Here is a 20484-nt window from a genome sequence, read left to right as displayed (position 1 = left end):
TCCCCGGTGCCGGCTCAGGCCTGGGATAGCGGCGCTGGTGCCGAAACCTGTGAAACCCCAATTTGGCCCAGTTTCTTTTCTGAGGTTGCAGAGGAAACGGTGATGGGAACGGGGGGGTGGGTTTCGTTTCCTTTCCCCCACCGCCGCCGTCGAGACGGGTCCCGTCTCAGCACCCCGCAGGCGCCCTGGCAGTGACCCATAGTGGTTTTGGCCACCCCAGCAGCACTTGGGGCCCAGAGCTGCCTCCGCAGGCGGCGGGAGGGGGAAAGTCCGTTGTTTCCCCATCACCCAACATGTTGTAATGCAGAGCCCCCCCCCCCCCCCCAGCCAGGCCTGTGCAGCCCCCACCCCCAACCTTGAGCCCCGCGGGTGCCGAGCGCTGGTGATGGATGGGGGAATCCCGCGGGAGTGGGAAGCACGTGGTGCTGTGATTCATGGAACCGGGCGGGAAACGGGGGCGGGAATGGGGTGGGGGCCCCTCGCTGAAGCGTTGGGGGGACGTGGGGAGCCCAGCGTGGGGCTGCCTCGTGTGTGATGGGTGCTGGGTGCTGGGGTGCCCCGGCTGGGGCCCAGCCTGGGGCAGCCCTGGGCGGGCGTGGAGCTGCCCTGGGGCTGCGGCCGGGCCCCACCGTGGTGCAGCCAGTGGCCCCCCTCATCTGCACTGCACTATGGGGGGTGTGTGTGTGTCCTGTACAGCCCACCCCTATTCCCACAGTGGTATGGCCCATACCCGCTGAGATAGAGGCTTTGTGACCCCCCCATCCCCGCAATGCTATGGCCCGGTCCCTCCCCCGCCCTGCAGTGGTACGTCCCCCCGGTGTGTCCCCCCACCTTCGCAATGGTACGTCCCCCCGGTGACCTCCCCCCCCGCCCCGCAGTGGTACGTCCCCCCGGTGACCTCCCCCCCCGCCCCGCAGTGGTACGTCCCCCCGGTGTGTCCCCCCCGCCCCGCAGTGGTACGTCCCCCCGGTGTGTCGCCCCCACCTCGCAATGGTACGTCCCCCCGGTGACCTCCCCTCCCGCCCCGCAGTGGTACGTCCCCCCAGTGTCCCCCCCCGCCCCACAGTGGTACGTCCCCCCCATGTGTCCCCCCCCGCCCTGCAGTGGTACGTCCCCCCGATGTGTCCCCCCCGCCCCACAGTGGTACCTCCCCCCGCAGCCCCTCCCGCCCGGCCCGGTCCGGCCCGGCCCCTCCAGCCGCCCTCCCCTGGCCGCCCCGTCCCGGCCGCCCCCCGGACAGGTACCGCCCCGCCGGGCCGGGAGCTCATCCCCTGCTCCCGCCCCCGGGAGGGGCCTCCCGCGCCCCGCGTAGCGCCGTGGCCCTCCCCCCCACCCCCCCCACCCCCCCCACCCCCCGCGCAGTGGTACGTCCCACACCCCCCCCTCCCGCCATGGTCCGTCCCGCCGCCGCCCCGCCCCCGCCGCTGGTTTCGGCGCGAATCCGCCGCTCGGCCCCGCCGCTCCCGCTCCCGCCGCCGCCGCCCCGATGCCGGCCCGGGCCGCTCCGCTGCCCCCGGCCCCGCTGCCCGCCGAGCTGCGCCGACGGTGAGTCCCCGGGTACCGGCAGCGCCCCGCGGGCCCCTTCCGCGGGCCCGGGCCTGGCGCTGCCCGGCGCCACCTGCGCCGCGCTGACACCCCGGGACCGGGTTTACAGCCCCCCGGTACCGCCCCGCGCCGCTGGGATCACGCTGACACCCCCCCCAGTACCGGGCTTGCAGCCCCCCGGTACTGCCCCGTGCCCCCGGGACTGCGCTGACACCCCCCCGGTACCGGGCTTGCAGCCTCCCGGTAACTCCCTGACACCCCGGTACTGGGCTCACAGCCCCCCCGGTACCGCACAGGCACCCCGGTACTGGGCTCACAGCCCCCCCGGTAACTCCCTGACACCCCGGGACCGGGCTTACAGCCCCCCGGTAACTCGCTGAAACCCTGGTACCGGGCTCACAGCCCCCCGGTACCACCCTGCGCCGCCGGGACCGTGCTGACACCCCCCTGGTACCGGGCTTACAGCCCCCCGGTAACTCCCTGACACCCGGGTACCGGGCTCACAGCCCCCCGGTAACTCCCTGACACCCCGGTACCGGGCTTACGGTCCCCCGGTAACTCCCTGACACCCCGGGACCGGGCTTATAGCCTCCCGGTACCAGGCTTACAGCCCCCCGGTGACTCCCTGACACCCCGGTACCCGGCTTGCAGCCCCCCGGTACCGCCCCGCGCCGCCGGGACCACGCTGACACCCCCCCCCGGTACCGGGCTCACAGCCCCCCGGTAACTCCCTGAAACCCCGGTACTGGGCTTGCAGCCCCCCGGTACCGCCCCGCACCCCTGGTGCCGTGCTGACACCCCCCCGGTACCGGGCTCACAGCCCCCGGTAACTCCCTGACACCCCGGTACCAGGCTTATAGCCCCCCGGTAACTCCCTGACACCCCGGGACTGGGCTTATAGCCTCCCGGTACCAGGCTTATAGCCCCCCGGTAACTCCCTGACACCTCGATACCGGGCTTGCAGCCCCCCGGTACCGCCCCACGCTGCCGGGACCACGCTGACACCCCCCCGGTACCGGGCTTGCAGCCCCCCGGTAACTCCCTGACACCCCAGTACTGGGTTTACAGCCCCCCCGGTACCGCCCTGCGCCGCCGGGACCGTGCTGACACCTCCCCGGTACCGGGCTTACGGTCCCTCAGTAACTCACTGACACCCCGGTACCAGGCTTAGAGCCCCCCGGTAACTCCCTGAAACTCCAGTACCCGGCTTGCAGCCCCCCGGTACCGCCCCGTGCCCCCGGGACTGCGCTGACATCCCCCCGGTACCGGGCTTGCAGCCCCCCCGGTATTGCACTGACATCCCCCGGTACCACTCTGACCCCCCGGTAGCACCTTGACCCCCCGCCCCCAGTGCTGCCCTGACCCCCCGGTGTCGCATTGACATCCCCTGGTACCGCCTTAACCCCCCCCCCGGTGCTGCCCTGACACCCCCCGGTACCACTCTGAACCCCCTGGTGCTGTCCTGACCCCCCCCAGTAGCACCTGGACCCCCCCCCCAGTAGCACCTGGACCCCCCCCCAAGTAGCACCTGGACACCCCCCCCCCCAGTAGCACCTGGACCCCCCCCAGTAGCACCTGGACCCCCCCCCCCCCTGCCCCGGTATCATATTGACATCTCCCGGTGCTGCCCCGACAACCCGCCCTGACCCCCCCGGTACCGCCCTGACCCCCGGTACCACCCACGCCGCCGGTGACAGGCAGCTGCCCCAGCCCTCCCACCCTGTCATGACACCCCCCAGCTTACCCCCCCCCCCAGGCAGCACCCTGACCCCCCCTCAGCACTCTCCCGACCCCCCCAGTGCTCCCTGACCCCCCCCTGCACCCCCTAACCCCCCCCCCCCATCATGCTGACCCCACGTGCAGCACACAGCACCCCCCAGCACCGCCCTGACACCCGGCATCACCATCACCCCCCCTGCCCGGCACCCTGCCGAACCCCAGCGTGACTCACACCGGGGGTCCCCACATCCCCTCCCCGCCCCACAGGACACCCCTGACCCCCAGTTTGGTTGGGGTGGGGGGGCTGTCCCGCTGCTCCTGCTCCACGGCCAGGCCCCACGTGGCGATGGGGCCACCCGTCCCCACGTTGCCAGGAGCGCCGGGGGCGTGTGGCCAACACCGGGGGGTGGGGGGACACCCTGGGTACCCCCACCCCAAATCCTCCCGCAGCGGGGGGCGCGGAAGTCCCTTCCTGGAGGGGGGGCCCTCTCCTTGCCCCGGGACAGGGGGTCCTGAGCCGTCCCCCTCCTTTCTCCGGAGGGATCCGGCACCGTGTCCCACCCCCCACTTTGCCATCGCCCCGGCACCGGTGAGGGCACATGGGGGGCTTGGCGCTCCCTGTGCCGTACTCCCCGCCGGCTATTGTCCCTTCCGCTGGGCTCCCGGCATCCCCTGGCTGGCGGGAAGGGGGGAGCCCGCGCTCGCCGGCGGCTGCCGAGCCCTGCTCTGGTTTGGCTGCCCCTCTTCCGGTGCGGCGGCCGCGCGGCGCAGCCTTGGCGCGCCCCGACCTTCCCCTTCGCCACCGTTGGCGTCCGCCAGAGCCCTGGCTGCATGGCCGTCCTTAGACCCAGGTGCCGATGACCCGTTGGGGTTTTATCACCCTCCTGGGTGGGTTATATTTTGGGGAGGGGGGTGGGGGACCCCTTCAACCTCCCCGCTGGCCCCCCGGCGTGAAGGAAGCGGTGCCGGTGTGGGCAGGAAGCCGAAAGAAGCGGCTGCCGGAGGTGAGCTGGAGGTGCTGGGGAGACAGTGCCGGACACGCCGGCGGTGCCGAGCGACGTCCCGTCCCATCCCCGGGCAGGCGGCAGCGCTCCAGGGTGGGGGGTGGGGGTGGCCACATGGCCCCATCCCACTGGGCTCTCCCCGTTTTGGCGGGAGAGCCACGGGGGGAGCGCCGGGGTCGCGCCAAGGCGGTGGTGGCGGTCGGTGGTGATGGTGAGGATGCGGCTTCCTCTCCGCTGTCCCCTCGCTGTGGGGCTGGGGACTGTGCCCGGCGCAGGGGCAGCACCAGTTGCTTCCCCCCGACCCTCGGTCGCCGCTCTGTGCCGCTGGCGCTGTGGGAAGGCGACACGTGGCTTCTCCCCCCGTGGGGTGGTTTTTGGGGCCGTCTCCGCACCAGGGTAGGGTGCAGGTGGGTGATGAGGTCCCCAGCTGCTCCCTTGGAGGGTCCCTTGGGTGCCAACGTCCCTTCACCGGCCCCCCCTCTACTCCCTGCTGAGCATCCCTTGTTCCCTCTTGCGTTGCGCTCGCTGCCTGGTGCCGTTTTGGAGCCATCGGGGCGGTTTTGGGGTCTGTCCCGCTTGCCCCCACCCATCAGCCTGTCATCACCCCCCCTTCACCCTGTAACCTCATTCCCCATCAGCCAGACGTGGTCTGACCCCCTCCCCAATGCTCCTCTCTTGCAGGCTGCAGGACTTGGAGCGGGACAAGGAGAGCCTGAGCGAGAAGGTGAGTGTCCCCAGCACCCTGGGCTCCAGTCTGGGCTGTGCTGGTGCAGCTGGTGCCGCCCAGGAGCTGCCGTCTGGCTCCGGGACGCTCCGGGCTGCGGCGCTGGGGGTCGGCTGGGCTCCGCTGCTGGGTGCTCAGCACAGACACGACTGATGCCAAGCAGGGCACTGCGGCTCATCGGTGCTCCCCAGCCTCTTGTTCTGTGGTGTGAGGAGTGGGAATGGGGGTGGGGGGTGTCCAGAGCCCCCTCCCCACCCCGGGATGGGGACGGTGCGGTGGGCAGCCGAGTGAGACCCCCATGTCCCGGTCGCTGGCTCAGCTCCCTGTGCCCTCTGAGGGTGTCATCCCGGTGCTGTCCATTGTCACATGGAAACTCCTCCTTATGGGGAGGGTCCCTGGGAGCTGGGTGAGGGGCACCCGGATTTGGGGTCATCACCACCGCCCGCCCCACACCGTCCCCTCCATCCCCACAGGAGTGTGTCAGGGAGAAGCTGAGCCTCATCCATGGCTTCCTCCAAGCCGACGTCCAGAACCAGCTCACTGAGCTGGAGTCCAAACTCCGCTGCAAGGAGCTGTCAGAGGTGGGACCCCGCGTATTCAGGGGTGGGTGGAGGGGGGGCTGGACCCTGCCGACCCCATGCCGGGGGGGTTCAACCCACCCTCTCCCCTACCAGGAGAGGTACCTGGCCAAGGTGAAGGCGCTGCTGCGCCGGGAGCTCTCTGCAGAGAATGGGGCCGTGGCGTCGCTGCTCCCGGCTGCCAACGGCTGCTCCAGGAATGGTGCCTACGGGAGCGATGAGGATTCGGAGCGAGCGGGGCCGGATGGGGAGGACGACAGCGCCATGGAGATGGAGGAAGCAGCCGCCTCTTCTTCCTCCTCCTCTTCCTCCTTGGTGCCGGCGCTGCGGGCGCGCAAGGCCCGGAGGAGCCGCTCCAACGGGGAGAGCAAAAGTAACGGCGGCCCCGGGACCCCCCACCCCCGTGGGTTCCCCTCCTCCTACTCCTGCCCAGCTAATTAGTGTCTGGTCGTTAAGCCCGTGGTGGGATTAAGAGCAGAGCTCCCCCTTGGGAAGGGTTGGGGGGGGTCTCCCTGCCCTGTGACGGGGTGATGGGGTGTAGGGAGAGGGGTCGTGGCTCTGTCACCCGCGGTGGTCGCGGTCCCGCGGGGTGTTGTGGGAGGGGAGGGGCTGTGAAGCGCCAGGGGGGACAACCCTCCCCCCCCCCCCATTAACACGACCCCAACGGCTTCCTGACAGAGTCTCTCGCCAGTTCCCGGGTCACTCGGAGCTCCGGCCGCCAACCCACCATCCTCAGCCTCTTCTCCAAAGGGTCAGTGTCACAGCGGGGCCGGGACCCCCTTCACCACCCCTTCCCACCACCCCTGGGAGCCTTCACCCTCCTCTTCCTCTCTGGTGCCCAGGGTTATGGCTCCAATCCCAAAACTTGGGGTTCCCAAGGAGAGAGGCCTCGGGGGGGCTGCTGGGTGCTTCCCTGGGGGAACCCCCACTCCTGGCAGAGCCCCTCATCCCATGTGGGTGTCCCCCCCTTGTTCCCTGTGTCCCCCCTCGTCCCCGCCGCCCCCTTGGGCTGATTCCTTCTCAACCCCTCAGGTCCAACAAGCGCAAGTCAGAGGAGGTGAACAAGGAGGTGAAGCCAGAAGCCATGAGCGTGGAGAAGGAGGAAGAGGAGCTGGAGGAGAAGGTGCATCCCGGTGCTGCTGGCGCCCAGGTTTGGGCCGGCTCCTTCGCCGAGTCGGGCGCGGTGTTCCGGAGGGTTCTGGGCTCTCCGGGCTCCCCTCACTCTCCTCCTTTTTCTCCCTCAAGGAGCAAGATGAGAAAAGGATTAAAATCGAAGCCAAAGAAGGGTGAGGAGGAAGGCGAGGGTCCCGGTGGGGGCCAGGGGCCGCCGGCTCCCTCTCCGTTGGCACAGCGGGGTGGGGGACACGGTGCCGTCGGGCTGCTCCACGTCCTCATCCCGCGGTGTGTTCACATCCAGGTCGGAGATGAAAGATGAAATCCCTCAGGTCAGGACTCCACCTCCTGCGAAGGTCAGTTCCTCACACCCCCACGCCCTCTCTCAGCGCCTCCGGCACCTCTCCCACCTCCTGAGACTCCCACGGGCCGGGTGGAATTCCCGAGGGAGGGAATAGAGCCGCTTCCAACCCTGTAAACACCGGCGGCCCCCCGCACGCCGGGCGCTGCGCCCTCGCAGCTGTGGGAGCAAGAGGGGGTGGATGATGTTTTCCCACCTGGATGTGTTCTAAGCACGGGGGGCTGGGGTAACGGGGGGGGGGGGCTGGGGTAACGGGGGGTGCGCTGGGATAAGGGGGAGCTGGGATAATGGAGGGTTGGGGTAATGGTGGGGGGCTGGGATAAGGGGGAGTTGGGATAACGGAGGGTTGGGGTAACAGGAGGCTGGGATAAGGGGGGGCTGGGGTAACGGGGGGGCTGGGATAAGGGGGAGCTGGGATAATGGGGGGGCTGGGATAAGGGGGAGCTGGGATAATGGAGGGTCAGGATAACAGAGGGCTGGGATAACGGAAGGGTCAGGATAACGGAGGGGTCAGGATAACGGAGGGCTGGGATAACGGAGGGCTGGGATAACGGAGGGTCGGGGTAGTGGAGGGTCAGGTAATGGGGGGCTGGGATAACGGGGGGCTGGGATAACGGAGGGCTGGGATAACGGGGGGCTGGGATAACAGAGGGATCAGGATAACGGGGGGCTGGGATAACAGGGGGCTGGGATAACGGGGGGCTGGGATAACAAAGGGTCAGATAATGGGGGGCCAGGATGACGGGGGGGTGGATCCCAACAGCAGGCGGGCACTCGCGGTGGCGTTGGGGAGGGAAAGCCCACCCCTGCCCCCCCCTTGTCTTCACAGACCACCCCTCCCAAGTGCGTGGACTGCAGGCAGTACCTCGACGATCCCGACCTCAAATTCTTCCAAGGGGACCCCGACGATGCCGTAAGGGGTTTGCTGTTCCCTCTCTGGGGCTGGGGGGAGGTAGCAGCTGCTGGGGCAGCGCTGGTTAAACACTCTTCCCCCCCCCCCCCTCCCCTTTGCCCCCCTCACCCCTGGCTCAGCTGGAGGAGCCCGAGATGCTGACGGACGAGCGCCTGTCCCTCTTCGACGCCAACGAGGACGGCTTCGAGAGCTACGAGGACCTGCCTCAGCACAAGGTCACCTCCTTCAGGTGAGACACCAGGGGGGGGATACAGTGAGAACCCCCCCTCCCCACCCCTGTGACTCACAGAGCCCGTGGGACGGTGCTGCAAGCGACAGCCTCTGTCCCCCGCCAGCGTCTACGACAAGCGGGGCCACTTGTGCCCCTTCGACACGGGGCTGATCGAGAGGAACATCGAGCTGTACTTCAGCGGGGTGGTGAAGCCCATCTATGATGACAACCCTTGCCTGGATGGTGAGTCAGGCCTGGAGGAGCCTTGGGGGCTGCAGGGAATGGGGGTGGGGGGTCGCTTGATGCTGCACGCACGACGCGCTTAGATCCAGGGTTGGGAGAGGGTGGTAGGGGGGGTCTTTGCCCCTCGGGGCAGCGAGGGCTGAGCTCCCTGTTCTCTGTCTTGCAGGTGGGGTGAGGGCCAAGAAGCTGGGCCCCATCAATGCCTGGTGGATCACGGGGTTCGACGGAGGGGAGAAGGCCCTGATCGGCTTCACCACGGGTGAGCGAGGCCGGGGTGGGCTGGGGGTGGGGGGTCTGAGCTTCTGCTGTGTGTCTGACTGGTGAATGAGCCCAATTCGGGCTCCTGGACCTGGCTGCTGCCGGGACCTTGGGCAGAGGAGTGTGCTGAGGCTCAGCTCTGGCTCTGTTTGGCTCGGTGGCCGCCGGGCTCGGGATTTAAGGGCCTGGAGACCCTGTGTCTGAGCTCACAGAAGGTGCCAGAGCCGGGCTGAGCAGGGTGGCTGGAGCTGGGAGCCTCCCTGCCAGCCTTCTCCCAGTGGGACCCATCTGGGATGGGTGGAAGCTCCCATGGGAGGGCTGGGGCTGTGTTCACAGGGAGCTCTCTCTTGCCTGTTGTTCCGGGGCTCCGCTGCTCTCCTGCTCTGCTCCCCAGGGCTTCTTGGGCACGTTTGTGTTGGGAAAAGCCTTGGAGCAATCCCAGATCCGCTCAGCCCTCGGCTCTGGGTCCCAGCTGGGTTTTTTCCCTGCTCTCTGGCTGAATTGGGGGGAGAAGCTGATATCTGGGGGGGGTTAAAAAGCTCTTTCCCTTCCCCGTTTCTGCACGGGAGCCTCCTGATAACCCAGCGATACCCGAGGGGCCTTAACTCCCCCATCCATCCCCCTTTCCACCCAAAATCCCCCCCCCAAACATGGATTGTCTTTGCTTTCTAGCTAGGTAAAGGTGAAAATAAAAGGATAAGGTGTGGGTGGCGTGGCCCAGGTTGTGTCCCCACTCGTTGTGGGTCCCAGCATGTGGTAGAGCATCCCTGTGTGTAGCGCTCCGGGCGCGGGGGCAGCGTGGAGAGAGGGGCTGGTCCTTCCCACCCCAGGGCCCCATCTGAATTCCCCCAAATCTCCTCCACAGCCTTTGCAGACTACATCCTGATGGAGCCCAGCGAGGAGTACGCGCCCATCTTCGCCCTCATGCAGGAGAAGATCTACATGAGCAAGATCGTGGTGGAGTTCCTGCAGAACAACCGCGACGTCAGCTACGAGGACCTGCTCAACAAAATCGAGGTGCAGAGCAGCCCAAGGGGAGGGTGTTTGGGGGTTTGGGGGTCACCTCAGGTCACCCCCTAACCCTTTCCCCTCTTCCCTGGCTCCCTGCAGACCACCGTCCCCCCCGCCGGGCTGAACTTCAACCGCTTCACCGAGGACTCGCTCCTGCGGCACGCGCAGTTCGTGGTGGAGCAGGTGGAGAGCTACGACGAGGCGGGGGACAGCGACGAGCCCCCCGTCCTCATCACGCCCTGCATGAGGGATTTGATCAAGCTGGCTGGAGTCACCCTGGGGAAGAGGCGAGTCCCCGTGTCCCCGCTCTCTTTGGGCTTTGCAGCGTCCCAGGAGGGACTGGGCTTTGCACATCCTTCCAGGGGAACCTTCTGGCATGTTCCCAGAGGGAGGTTTAGGCTCAGTGGTGTGAGTGGGAGTAGAAATCCTCCTGCAGCAGGGAAAACCCTCTGTCTTGTGCTGCCCTGAGGGAGGAGGTGGGCTGGGCTGGCTCCCCAAGAGCCTTGCTTTGCTCTCTGTGCTGCCACAGTGTCACTTTGGGACCCGCTGCCACCCACTGCACGTGCCTGGGTGCCTGTTAGGGGTATCCCACTGCCATCCTCAACTCTCAGGGGAAAGAGCCGTGCTCCCCAGGGAACCCTCCTGGGCTGCTGGGCTGTCAGTTGCTGCTGGAGCCGTGGGCTCTACGGGGGTGTAGAGTCCCCTCTCACCTCTCTCCCTTCGGTGACAGGCGAGCTGTGAGGCGCCAGGCCATCCGGCACCCCACCAAGATAGACAAGGACAAGGGTCCCACCAAAGCCACCACCACCAAGCTGGTGTACCTCATCTTCGACACCTTCTTCTCGGAGCAGATCGAGAAGGATGAGAGGGAGGACGACAAGGAGAACGCCATGAAGCGCCGGCGCTGCGGCGTCTGCGAGGTAATGGGGCCACCAGGGTGACTTCATCCCCTCCATCACCCTGCCTGGGATCGTTTCCAGGGGCAGAGGGTGGATTTTTTAGGTGGATGAGAAGCTTGACATGAGCCAGCAGTGGCTCTTGCAGCTCGTAGGGCCAATGGGATTCTGGGCTCCATCAGCAGAGGGGTGGCAGCAGGGACAGGGAGGGGATTGTCCCTCTCTGCTCTGCCCCAGCTGGAGTCCTGTGCCCAGAGCTGGGGCCCCCAATACAAGAAGGATGTGGAACTGTTGGAGAGGGTTCAGAGGAGCCACAAGGATGATTAGAGGGCTGGAGCAGCTCCCCTATGAGGAGAGGCTGAGGGAGCTGGGCTGGTTCAGCCTGGAGAAGAGAAGGCTGTGGGGGGACCTCATTGCAGCCCCCCAGTCCCTGGAGGGAGCTTATAGGCAGGAGGGGATTCGACTTTTTAAAAGAGCAGATAATGGCAGGACAAGGGGGAATGGACTAAAGCTAAAGGAGGGAAGGGTTAGATTAGATATTAGGGGGAAGTTTTTCACAGAAAGAGTGGTGAGGGGCTGGAACAGGCTGCCCAGAGAGGTAGTGGATTCCCCATACCTGGGGGTGTTCAAGGCCAGGTTGGCTGGGGCCCTGGGCAACCTTGTGTAGCTCCAGGCCTGGAGGTTGGTGTCCCTGCCTGTGGCAGGGGGGTTGGAGCTCTATGATCCTTGGGGTCCCTTCCAACCCAGACCATTCTATGATTCTATGATTTTCCCAAGGCCACCGAGCTCCCCATGGTCCCTGTCCCTCCTTCCTTGGGCACTTCTGCCCGTGTCCAGCCTGTTCCCTGTCCCTACCACAGGTCTGCCAGCAGCCTGAGTGTGGGAAGTGCAAGGCTTGCCAGAACATGGTGAAATTTGGGGGCAGTGGGCGCAGCAAACAGGCCTGTTTGCAGAGGAGGTGAGTGTCCCTCCTCCCAAAATCCTCCCCCCCTCTGGAAGGAGGGGATACGGTCCTCACACCGTGCCGTGGTGACACTCCCGGTGTCCCCAGGTGTCCCAACCTGGCTGTGCGGGAAGCTGATGAGGATGAGGAGGTGGATGACAACATCCCCGAGATGCCATCGCCCAAGAAGATGCTGCAGGGCAGGAAGAAGAAGCAGAACAAGAGCCGCATCTCCTGGGTGGGGGAGCCCATCAAGGTGAGGCCGGGCTGGCAGGGGGCTGGGGATGAGGATGAGGAGGGGGCTGGGGGGGTTAACCAGGGATCTCTGCTGTCCCCTGGTGTCTGCAGAGCGATGGGAAGAAGGATTACTACCAGAGGGTCTGCATCGACTCCGAGACGCTGGAGGTGGGAGACTGCGTCTCCGTCAGCCCCGACGACCCCACCAAGCCGCTCTACCTCGCCAGGTCGGTGCCCAGGATGGGGAGGGGGTATTTCTGCCTTGGGGGACAGCTGGTGACCCCAGTTAGAGGACCCTCATTGCTTGTGGGGTGCTGGTTTTGAGGGCTCTCCAGCTCTGGCAGGGCTCGGAGCAGCTCCAGCCCTTTCCAGGTGCCCCGTGACCCCCGTCTCCTTCCCCTCAGGGTGACAGCCATGTGGGAGGACAGCAGTGGCCAGATGTTCCACGCACACTGGTTCTGCCCGGGCTCAGACACCGTCCTGGGAGCCACCTCTGACCCCTTGGAGCTCTTCTTGGTGGATGAGTGTGAGGACATGCAGCTCTCCTACATCCACGGCAAAGTCAAAGTCATCTACAAGGCGCCCTCAGAGAACTGGTCCATGGAGGTGGGTGAGGGTCCTATGACCCCCCCCCTCAGCCCCCAGGGCTGGGGAGCAGCACCCACCCCCCCTTTTCCAACACCTCTCTCCCAGCAGGGCGGGCTGGACATGGAGATCAAGATGGTAGAGGACGATGGGCGAACCTACTTCTACCAGATGTGGTACGACCAGGAGTACGCCCGGTTCGAGTCCCCACCCAAAACCCAGCCCACCGAGGACAACAAGTACAAGTGAGCCACACGTGGGGTCCCTCTGGGGATCCCCTCGACCCGGAACGAGCTGGGGGAACCCCTGGCAGCACCGTGGCCGGCGTGGGCAGAGTCCTGTCCCTTCCCCCAGGTTCTGCATGAGCTGCACACGCCTGGATGAGGTGAGGCAGAAGGAGATCCCCAAAGTGGCTGAGCCGCTGGAGGAAGGGGATGGCAAGATGTTCTACGCCATGGCCACCAAGAATGGTGTGCAGTACCGGGTGGGGGACGGCGTCTACCTCCTGCCAGAGGCTTTCTCCTTCAGGTGGGTGCTTTCAGAGGGGGGTAAGGCCCCCTTGAGGGGCTCTTTGGGCAGGCTTTGGGTACTGAATCCCCCCTGGAAAGGAAACACCTGCTAACTCCAACTTCCGAGAGCTTAGCTTAAAAATCAAGGTGCCTCTGAGCCCAGTTTCACCCCCTGTGACGCAGTGGGGCGACTCCTCTGCCATCAGCCGCTGCGTGTCGGCGGAGGAATCGAATCCTTTTCTGTCTCTTTCTTCCCCTTTCCCAAGCCTGGGTGGGAGGGGAACCCTGGCCCTGCCTGTGGGGATGGGGGAGAAACAGAAACCCCTTTGGGGAGATGTTGGGGGGGGGTGGGGGGTGCTGGGGTGTCAGCACCCCGCTTCACAGCCACGTGTGGCAATGGGATAGTCTGGGGGTGAAATGCCCACACAAGGTGGGGGGTGGGTTTGGTACCCACCAAGGCGAGCAGAGGAGGAGGAAGGTTAGGGAGTGATGTGGGAGGAGGAGGAAGGCTAGGCGGTGGTGCGGGAGGAGGAGGAAGGCTGGGCGGTGGTGCGGGAGGAGGAGGAAGGCTGGGCGGTGATGCGGGAGGAGGAGGAAGGCTGGGCGGTGGTGCGGGAGGAGGAGGAAGGCTGGGCGGTGATGCGGGAGGAGGAGGAAGGCTGGGCGGTGATGCGGGAGGAGGAGGAAGGCTGGGCGGTGATGCGGGAGGAGGAGGAAGGCTGGGCGGTGATGCGGGAGGAGGAGGAAGGCTGGGCGGTGATGCGGGAGGAGGAGGAAGGCTAGGGAGTGATGCGGGAGGAGGAGGAAGGTTAGGGAGTGATGCGGGAGGAGGAGGAAGGCTGGGCGGTGATGCGGGAGGAGGAGGAAGGCTAGGGAGTGATGCGGGAGGAGGAGGAAGGTTAGGGAGTGATGCGGGAGGAGGAGGAAGGCTGGGCGGTGATGCGGGAGGAGGAGGAAGGCTAGAGGGTGATGCGGGAGGAGGAGGAAGGCTGGGCGGTGGTGCGGGAGGAGGAGGAAGGCTGGGCGGTGATGCGGGAGGAGGAGGAAGGCTGGGCGGTGATGCGGGAGGAGGAGGAAGGCTGGGCGGTGGTGCGGGAGGAGGAGGAAGGCTGGGCGGTGGTGCGGGAGGAGGAGGAAGGCTGGGCGGTGGTGCGGGAGGAGGAGGAAGGCTGGGCGGTGATGCGGGAGGAGGAGGAAGGCTGGGCGGTGGTGCGGGAGGAGGAGGAAGGCTGGGCGGTGGTGCGGGAGGAGGAGGAAGGCTGGGCGGTGATGCGGGAGGAGGAGGAAGGCTGGGCGGTGGTGCGGGAGGAGGAGGAAGGCTGGGCGGTGGTGCGGGAGGAGGAGGAAGGCTGGGCGGTGATGCGGGAGGAGGAGGAAGGCTGGGCGGTGGTGCGGGAGGAGGAGGAAGGTTAGGGAGTGATGCGGGAGGAGGAGGAAGGCTGGGCAGTGATGCGGGAGGAGGAGGAAGGCTGGGCGGTGGTGCGGGAGGAGGAGGAAGGCTGGGCGGTGATGCGGGAGGAGGAGGAAGGTTAGGGAGTGATGCGGGAGGAGGAGGAAGGCTGGGCGGTGATGCGGGAGGAGGAGGAAGGCTGGGCGGTGATGCGGGAGGAGGAGAGGGGTATTTTTGGGGGTGGGGATGGGGGGTAAAGGGATACCCCAACCTTTCCCCTTCCCCCCCCCATAGCTTGAAGCCTGCCAGCCCGGCCAAGCGCCCCAAGAAGGAGGCGGTGGATGAGGAGCTGTACCCCGAGCACTACCGCAAGTACTCCGAGTACATCAAGGGCAGCAACCTGGACGCGCCCGACCCCTACCGCGTGGGCCGCGTCCGCGAGATCTTCTGCCACCTCCGCTCCAACGGCAAACCCAACGAGGCCGACATCAAGCTGCGCATCTGCAAGTTCTACAGGTCAGCGGGGGCTGCAGAGACCCCCTGTGAGCCCCTTCCCCCTGTGAGCCCCTTCCCCCTGTGAGCCCCTTCCCCTGTGAGCCCCATCCCCCTGTGAGCCCCTTCCCCTGTGAGCCCCTTCCCCCTGTGAGCCCCTTCCCCCTGTGAGCCCCTTCCCCCTGTGAGCCCCTTTCCCCTGTGAGCCCCTTTCCCCTGTGCTCCCCTTCCCCCTGTGAGCCCCTTCCCCCTGTGAGCCCCTTCCCCCTGTGCCCCCTTCCCCCCCTTCCCCCCTTTCCCTCCGTGCCCCCTTCCCCCCGTGCCCCCCTTCCCCCCGTGCCCCCCTTCCCCCCGTGCCCCCCTTCCCCCCGTGCCCCCCTTCCCCCCGTGCCCCCCTTCCCCCCGTGCCCCCCTTCCCCCCGTGACCCCCTTCCCCCCGTGACCCCCTTCCCCCCGTGACCCCCTTTCCCCCGTGACCCCCTTTCCCCCGTGACCCCCTTCCCCCCGTACCCCCTTTCCCCCTCGCCCCCCTCCTTCCCCTCTCCCCCCTCCCTTGGGGGGCTGTGGGTCTCTCCTGGGATCAGGGAGTCAGGGGGCAGCTCAGCGCTGTCGTCTCGAGGTCATGCTGGAGCTGGGTGCCTGGAGTGCTGCCTCTGGGGTGCTCTGGGCTCAGGCCTGGTCGCTGAGCTGTCCCAGGGTGAATTTTTGGGTGCATATTGGCTCACCCAAATACTCAGGAGCTCTCAGTCTCCTCCCTGGCTCCAGGGGTGGGAGCTCAGACCCCCTGTGTTTGGAGCCTCACAGCCTCTCACTTCAGACCTCCCTTGCCTTTAACTTCGCTCACCACCCCCAGTACCGACTCCCCTTCCCTCCTCAAAGAAAATCACCCCAAAAAACCCTTTCCCTGTGGTGTGAATCACGTCATCTTGTGGCTGCTGTGCCCAACAGGCACACACAGCCAGAGGAAATACACCCTGTCCCTGGGGAGCCGGCGTGGTGCCAGCGCCGGTGGTGCCAGCGCCGGTGGCTGGACCATCCCAGGGCTCCTGCTGGAACGTTGCTCCCAGCCAGATGCTCTTTGTTCCCCCCTCCAGGCCTGAGAACACCCACAAGTCCATGAAGGCCAGTTACCACGCAGACATCAACCTGCTGTACTGGAGCGATGAGGAGGCCACGGTGGACTTCCGCGCCGTGCAGGGTCGCTGCACCGTGGTCTACGGGGAGGACCTGACCCAGAGCATCCAGGATTACTCTGCTGGTGGGCTCGATCGCTTCTACTTCCTGGAGGTGAGGAGGTTGGGGTGAAGGGGAGAGAATCAGACCCCCAAGGGTCCCAGAGCTCCAACCCCCTGCCACAGGCAGGGACACCAACCTCCAGGCCTGGAGCTACACAAGGTTGCCCAGGGCCCCAGCCAACCTGGCCTTGGACACCCCCAGGGATGGGGCACCCACCCCCTCTCTGGGCAGCTAATCCCAATCCCATCCCAACCATCAAATTCCAGACTGGTTTGGGTTGGAAGGGATCCCAAGGGTCCCAGAGCTCCAACCCCCCTGCCACAGGCAGGGACACCAACCTCCAGGCCTGGAGCTACACAAGGTTGCCCAGGGCCCCAGCCAACCTGGGCTTGAACACCCCCAGGTTTGGGGCACCCACCCACTCTCTGGGCAGCCCCTTCCAGCCCCTCACCACGCTCTCTGCACAGAACTTCTCCCCAGTCTCTCCTCTCCCCCTTCCCTCCTCCAGCTTCACTCCAGCCCCTTGTCCTGCCAGTCTCTGCCCTTTAACAAGCTGATTCCCCTCCTGTTCCTGGGGTCCCTTCAGGGACTGGGGGGCTGCAGTGAGGTCCCCCCACAGCCTTCTCTTCTCCAGGCTGACCCAGCCCAGCTCCCTCAGCCTCTCCTCGTAGGGGAGCTGCTCCAGCCCTCTGAGCATCTCCATGTCCCTCCTCTGACCCCTCTCCAACAGTTCCAGATCTTCCTTGTACTGGGGAGGCCCCAGCAATTAGGACCCTTGGGTGACTGAGCCCAGCCCCCTGAAGCGATGGAGAAGGGGGGTGATGGCTCCCCTGAGGCCCCTGTGGTTCTGGGGCTCCAAGAGGGGGGTGTTGGCAGCCCCTCAGCTGTTCCTGAGCTAGCAAAGCTCTGGGTGCTGTTCAGGGGTCCCACACTCCTCTTCTCCCTCAGGCTTACAACGCCAAAACCAAGAGCTTTGAGGATCCTCCCAACCACGCTCGGAGCTCTGGCAATAAAGGGAAGGGGAAGGGGAAGGGGAAAGGTGAGTGTCTGGGGGGGGGATGAAGGGGTCTGGGTCTAGGGGGATGAGGGGGTCTGTGTCTGGGGGGGATGAAGGGGTCTGTCTCTGGGGGGGATGAAGGGGTCTGGGTCTGGGGGGGATGAGGGGGTCTGTCTCTGGGGGGGATGAAGGGGTCTGGGTCTGGGGGGATGAGGGGGTCTGTGTCTGGGGGGATGAGGGGGTCTGTCTCTGGGGGGGATGAAGGGGTCTGTGTCTGGGGGGGATGAAGGGGTCTGTGTCTGGAGGGGATGAGGGGGTCTGTGTCTGGAGGGGATGAAGGGGTCTGTCTCTGGGGGGGATGAAGGGGTCTGTGTCTGGAGGGGATGAAGGGGCCTGTGTCTGGGGGGATGAGGGGGTCTGTGTCTGGGTGGGATGAAGGGGTCTGTGTCTGGGGGGGATGAAGGGGTCTGTGTCTGGAGGGGATGAGGGGGTCTGTCTCTGGGGGGGATGAAGGGGTCTGTGTCTGGAGGGGATGAGGGGGTCTGTGTCTGGAGGGGATGAAGGGGTCTGTCTCTGGGGGGATGAGGGGGTCTGTGTGTGGGGGATGAGGGGGTCTGTCTCTGGGGGGGATGAAGGGGTCTGTGTGTGGGGGGATGAGGGGGTCTGTCTCTGGGGGGGATGAAGTGGTCTGTGTGTGGGGGATGAGGGGGTCTGTCTCTGGGGGGGATGAGGGGGTCTGTGTGTGCCGTTACGCGCTGCCAAGCGGAGATAAGACCCACCAGGTGTGTGTGGTGCCCTCCATGCACCAGAGCGCGGGCAGGATGTGGTTTCAAGGCACCTGAACGGCTTTGAAATGAACCTTAGAGAGAGGCAGCACCTGCTGCTTCAGAGGAGAGGAGCTTTGCACCTGCCCACCCTCTGCTGGGGGCTCCGTAACACGGGGGTGCCAACCCTGGTCCTGGCACGGAGGAGGCTGCAGGGACCCCAACCCTGGTCCTGGCACGGAGGGGGCTGCAGGGATCCCAACCCTGCTCCTGCCACAGAGGGGGCTGCAGGGATCCCAACCCTGCTCCTGGCACAGAGGGGGCTGCAGGGATCCCAACCCTGCTCCTGCCACAGAGGGGGCTGCAGGGATCCCAACCCTGCTCCTGGCACAGAGGGGGCTGCAGGGATCCCAACCCTGCTCCTGGCACAGAGGGGGCTGCAGGGATCCCAACCCTGCTCCTGGCACAGAGGGGGCTGCAGGGATCCCAGCCCCGCTCCTGCCACAGAGGGGGCTGCAGGGATCCCAATCCTGCTCCTGCCACAGAGGGGGCTGCAGGGATCCCAACCCTGCTCCTGCCACAGAGGGGGCTGCAGGGATCCCAACCCTGCTCCTGCCACAGAGGGGGCTGCAGGGATCCCAACCCTGCTCCTGCCACAGAGGGGGCTGCAGGGATCCCAACCCTGCTCCTGCCACAGAGGGGGCTGCAGGGATCCCAACCCTGCTCCTGCCACAGAGGGGGCTGCAGGGATCCCAATCCTGCTCCTGCCACAGAGGGGGCTGCAGGGATCCCAACCCTGCTCCTGCCACAGAGGGGGCTGCAGGGATCCCAACCCTGCTCCTGCCACAGAGGGGGCTGCAGGGATCCCAACCCTGCTCCTGCCACAGAGGGGGCTGCAGGGATCCCAACCCTGCTCCTGCCACAGAGGGGGCTGCAGGGATCCCAACCCTGCTCCTGCCACAGAGGGGGCTGCAGGGATCCCAACCCTGCTCCTGCCACGGAGGGGGCTGCAGGGATCCCAACCCTGCTCCTGCCACAGAGGGGGCTGCAGGGATCCCAGCATGGAGGGGGCTGCAGGGATCCCAACATGGAGGGGGCTGCAGGGATCCCAGCATGGAGGGGGCTGCAGGGATCCCAGCATGGAGGGGGCTGCAGGGATCCTGATCCCACTCCCAGCATGGAGGGGGCTGCCCCAGACCCTTGGGAACTCTACCCACTTGCACAGGGAAGGGGATCATAGAGGGATGGAGGGGGGGGAAGGTGGAGTTTCCCCTTCTAAAGACACGGGCATGTTCTGGCTGCGTCGGTGAGAGGATGAAGGGGCAGAAAGGTGCTTGAAGCTGCTGCTGCTGTGGAGGAGTGGCAGGATTTGCCTCGTAAGCACTGCCAGGAGGACGTGGCCTCACCTCCTGACACTCTGTCTGCAGGCAAAGGCAAAGGGAAGGCGTCGGTGAGCAGCGAGCCCAGCGAGCGGGAGCCCCTGGAGCTGAAGCTGCCCAAGCTGCGCACCCTGGATGTCTTCTCGGGCTGCGGGGGGCTGTCTGAGGGCTTCCACCAGGCAGGTGAGCGGCAGAGCCGGGGCTGTGGCTCCTGGGGGCTGCAGTGTGGTGCCGAGCTGCTCCTGGGGGCTGCAGCGTGGTACCAAGCGGCTCCTGGGGGCTACGGCTCCTTGAGGCTGCGGCACCTGGGGGCTGCAGTGTGGTGCCAAGCGGCTCCTGGGGGCTGCAGCGTGGTACCAAGCGGCTCCTGGGGGCTACGGCTCCTGGGGGCTGCGGTGCAGGGCCAAGCAGCCAAGCTGCTCCTGGGGGCTGTGGCTCCTGGGGGCTGTGGCGCGGGGCCGAGCTGCTCCTGGGGGCTGTGGCTCCTGGGGATCTGGCACCTGGGGGCTGCGGCGTGGTGCCAAGCGGCTCCTGGGGGCTGTGGCTCCTGGGGGCTGCGGTGCAGGGCCAAGCAGCTGAGCTGCTCCTGGGGGCTGCAGCTCCTGGGGGCTGCGGCTCCTGGGGGCTGCAGTGCAGGGCCAAGCAGCCGAGCTGCTCCTGGGGGCTGCGGCTCCTTGAGGCTGTGGCACCTGGGGGCTGCGGTGTGGTGCCAAGTGGCTCCTGGGGGCTGCTGTGCGGGGGCTGAGCGGCTCCTGGGGGCTGCGGCTCCTGGGGGCTGCTGTGCGGGGGCTGAGCGGCTCCTGGGAGCTGCGGCACCTGGGGGCTGCGGCGTGGTGCCAAGCGGCCGAGCTGCTCCTGGGGGCCGAGTGGCTCCTGAGGGCTGCAGCGTGGGGCTGAGGGCTCCTCGGGGCTGTGGCGCGGTGCCAAGCGGCTCCTGGGGGCTGCAGCACCTGGGGGCTGCGGCGCGGGGCCAAGCAGCTGAGCTGCTCCTGGGGGCTGCAGCGTGGTGCCAAGCGGCTCCTGGGACTGTGGCGTGGTGCCGAGCGGCTCCTGGGGGCTGCGGCACCTGGGGGCTGCGGCACAGGGCCGAGGGGCTCCTGGGGGCTGCGGCTCCTGGGGGCTGCAGCGTGGTGCCAAGTGGTTCCTGAGACTGCAGCGTGGGGCCCGAGTGGCTCCTGGGGGCTGCAGCGTGGTGCCAAGCGGCTCCTGGGGGCAGGGACACGGTGCCAAGCAGCTCCTGGGGCTGCGGTGTGGGGCCCGAGCGGCTCCGGGGTAGCTGCAGCATGGGGCACAGGGCCGGGGCTGTGGAGGCAGCACCCCACTCCCCGCAGCAACATCCCAGAGACTCCGCTCTGGGTCTGCCCTTTAGGCGTGTC

General features: G+C 66.7%; 1 protein-coding gene across 1 annotated transcript in view; it reads left to right on the top strand.

Annotated features, from left to right (window-relative positions):
* Positions 1-1486: 1486 nt before the first annotated feature.
* The window catches only part of DNMT1 (DNA methyltransferase 1), a gene marked incomplete at its 5' end in the record, with an annotated part of 20597 nt that continues 1599 nt past the window's right edge, over positions 1487-20484 (top strand). The window contains 25 exons of the mRNA XM_084277791.1: positions 1487-1545; positions 4950-4992; positions 5466-5573; positions 5667-5943; positions 6249-6321; positions 6603-6693; positions 6816-6856; positions 6988-7039; positions 7874-7957; positions 8077-8186; positions 8293-8411; positions 8578-8670; positions 9535-9686; positions 9780-9967; positions 10411-10600; positions 11437-11534; positions 11628-11775; positions 11868-11983; positions 12161-12362; positions 12453-12586; positions 12696-12869; positions 14535-14756; positions 15827-16019; positions 16917-17007; positions 19157-19287. Of these exons, the coding sequence (XP_084133917.1) occupies positions 1487-1545; positions 4950-4992; positions 5466-5573; positions 5667-5943; positions 6249-6321; positions 6603-6693; positions 6816-6856; positions 6988-7039; positions 7874-7957; positions 8077-8186; positions 8293-8411; positions 8578-8670; positions 9535-9686; positions 9780-9967; positions 10411-10600; positions 11437-11534; positions 11628-11775; positions 11868-11983; positions 12161-12362; positions 12453-12586; positions 12696-12869; positions 14535-14756; positions 15827-16019; positions 16917-17007; positions 19157-19287 (3189 nt within the window). The remainder of the gene's footprint in view (positions 1546-4949; positions 4993-5465; positions 5574-5666; positions 5944-6248; positions 6322-6602; positions 6694-6815; positions 6857-6987; positions 7040-7873; positions 7958-8076; positions 8187-8292; positions 8412-8577; positions 8671-9534; positions 9687-9779; positions 9968-10410; positions 10601-11436; positions 11535-11627; positions 11776-11867; positions 11984-12160; positions 12363-12452; positions 12587-12695; positions 12870-14534; positions 14757-15826; positions 16020-16916; positions 17008-19156; positions 19288-20484) is intronic.

Source organism: Gallinula chloropus (assembly GCF_964237585.1).
Source record: "Gallinula chloropus genome assembly, chromosome: 36".
Classification (NCBI taxonomy): domain Eukaryota; kingdom Metazoa; phylum Chordata; class Aves; order Gruiformes; family Rallidae; genus Gallinula; species Gallinula chloropus.
This window is presented reverse-complemented; position numbering and strand designations above follow the sequence as displayed.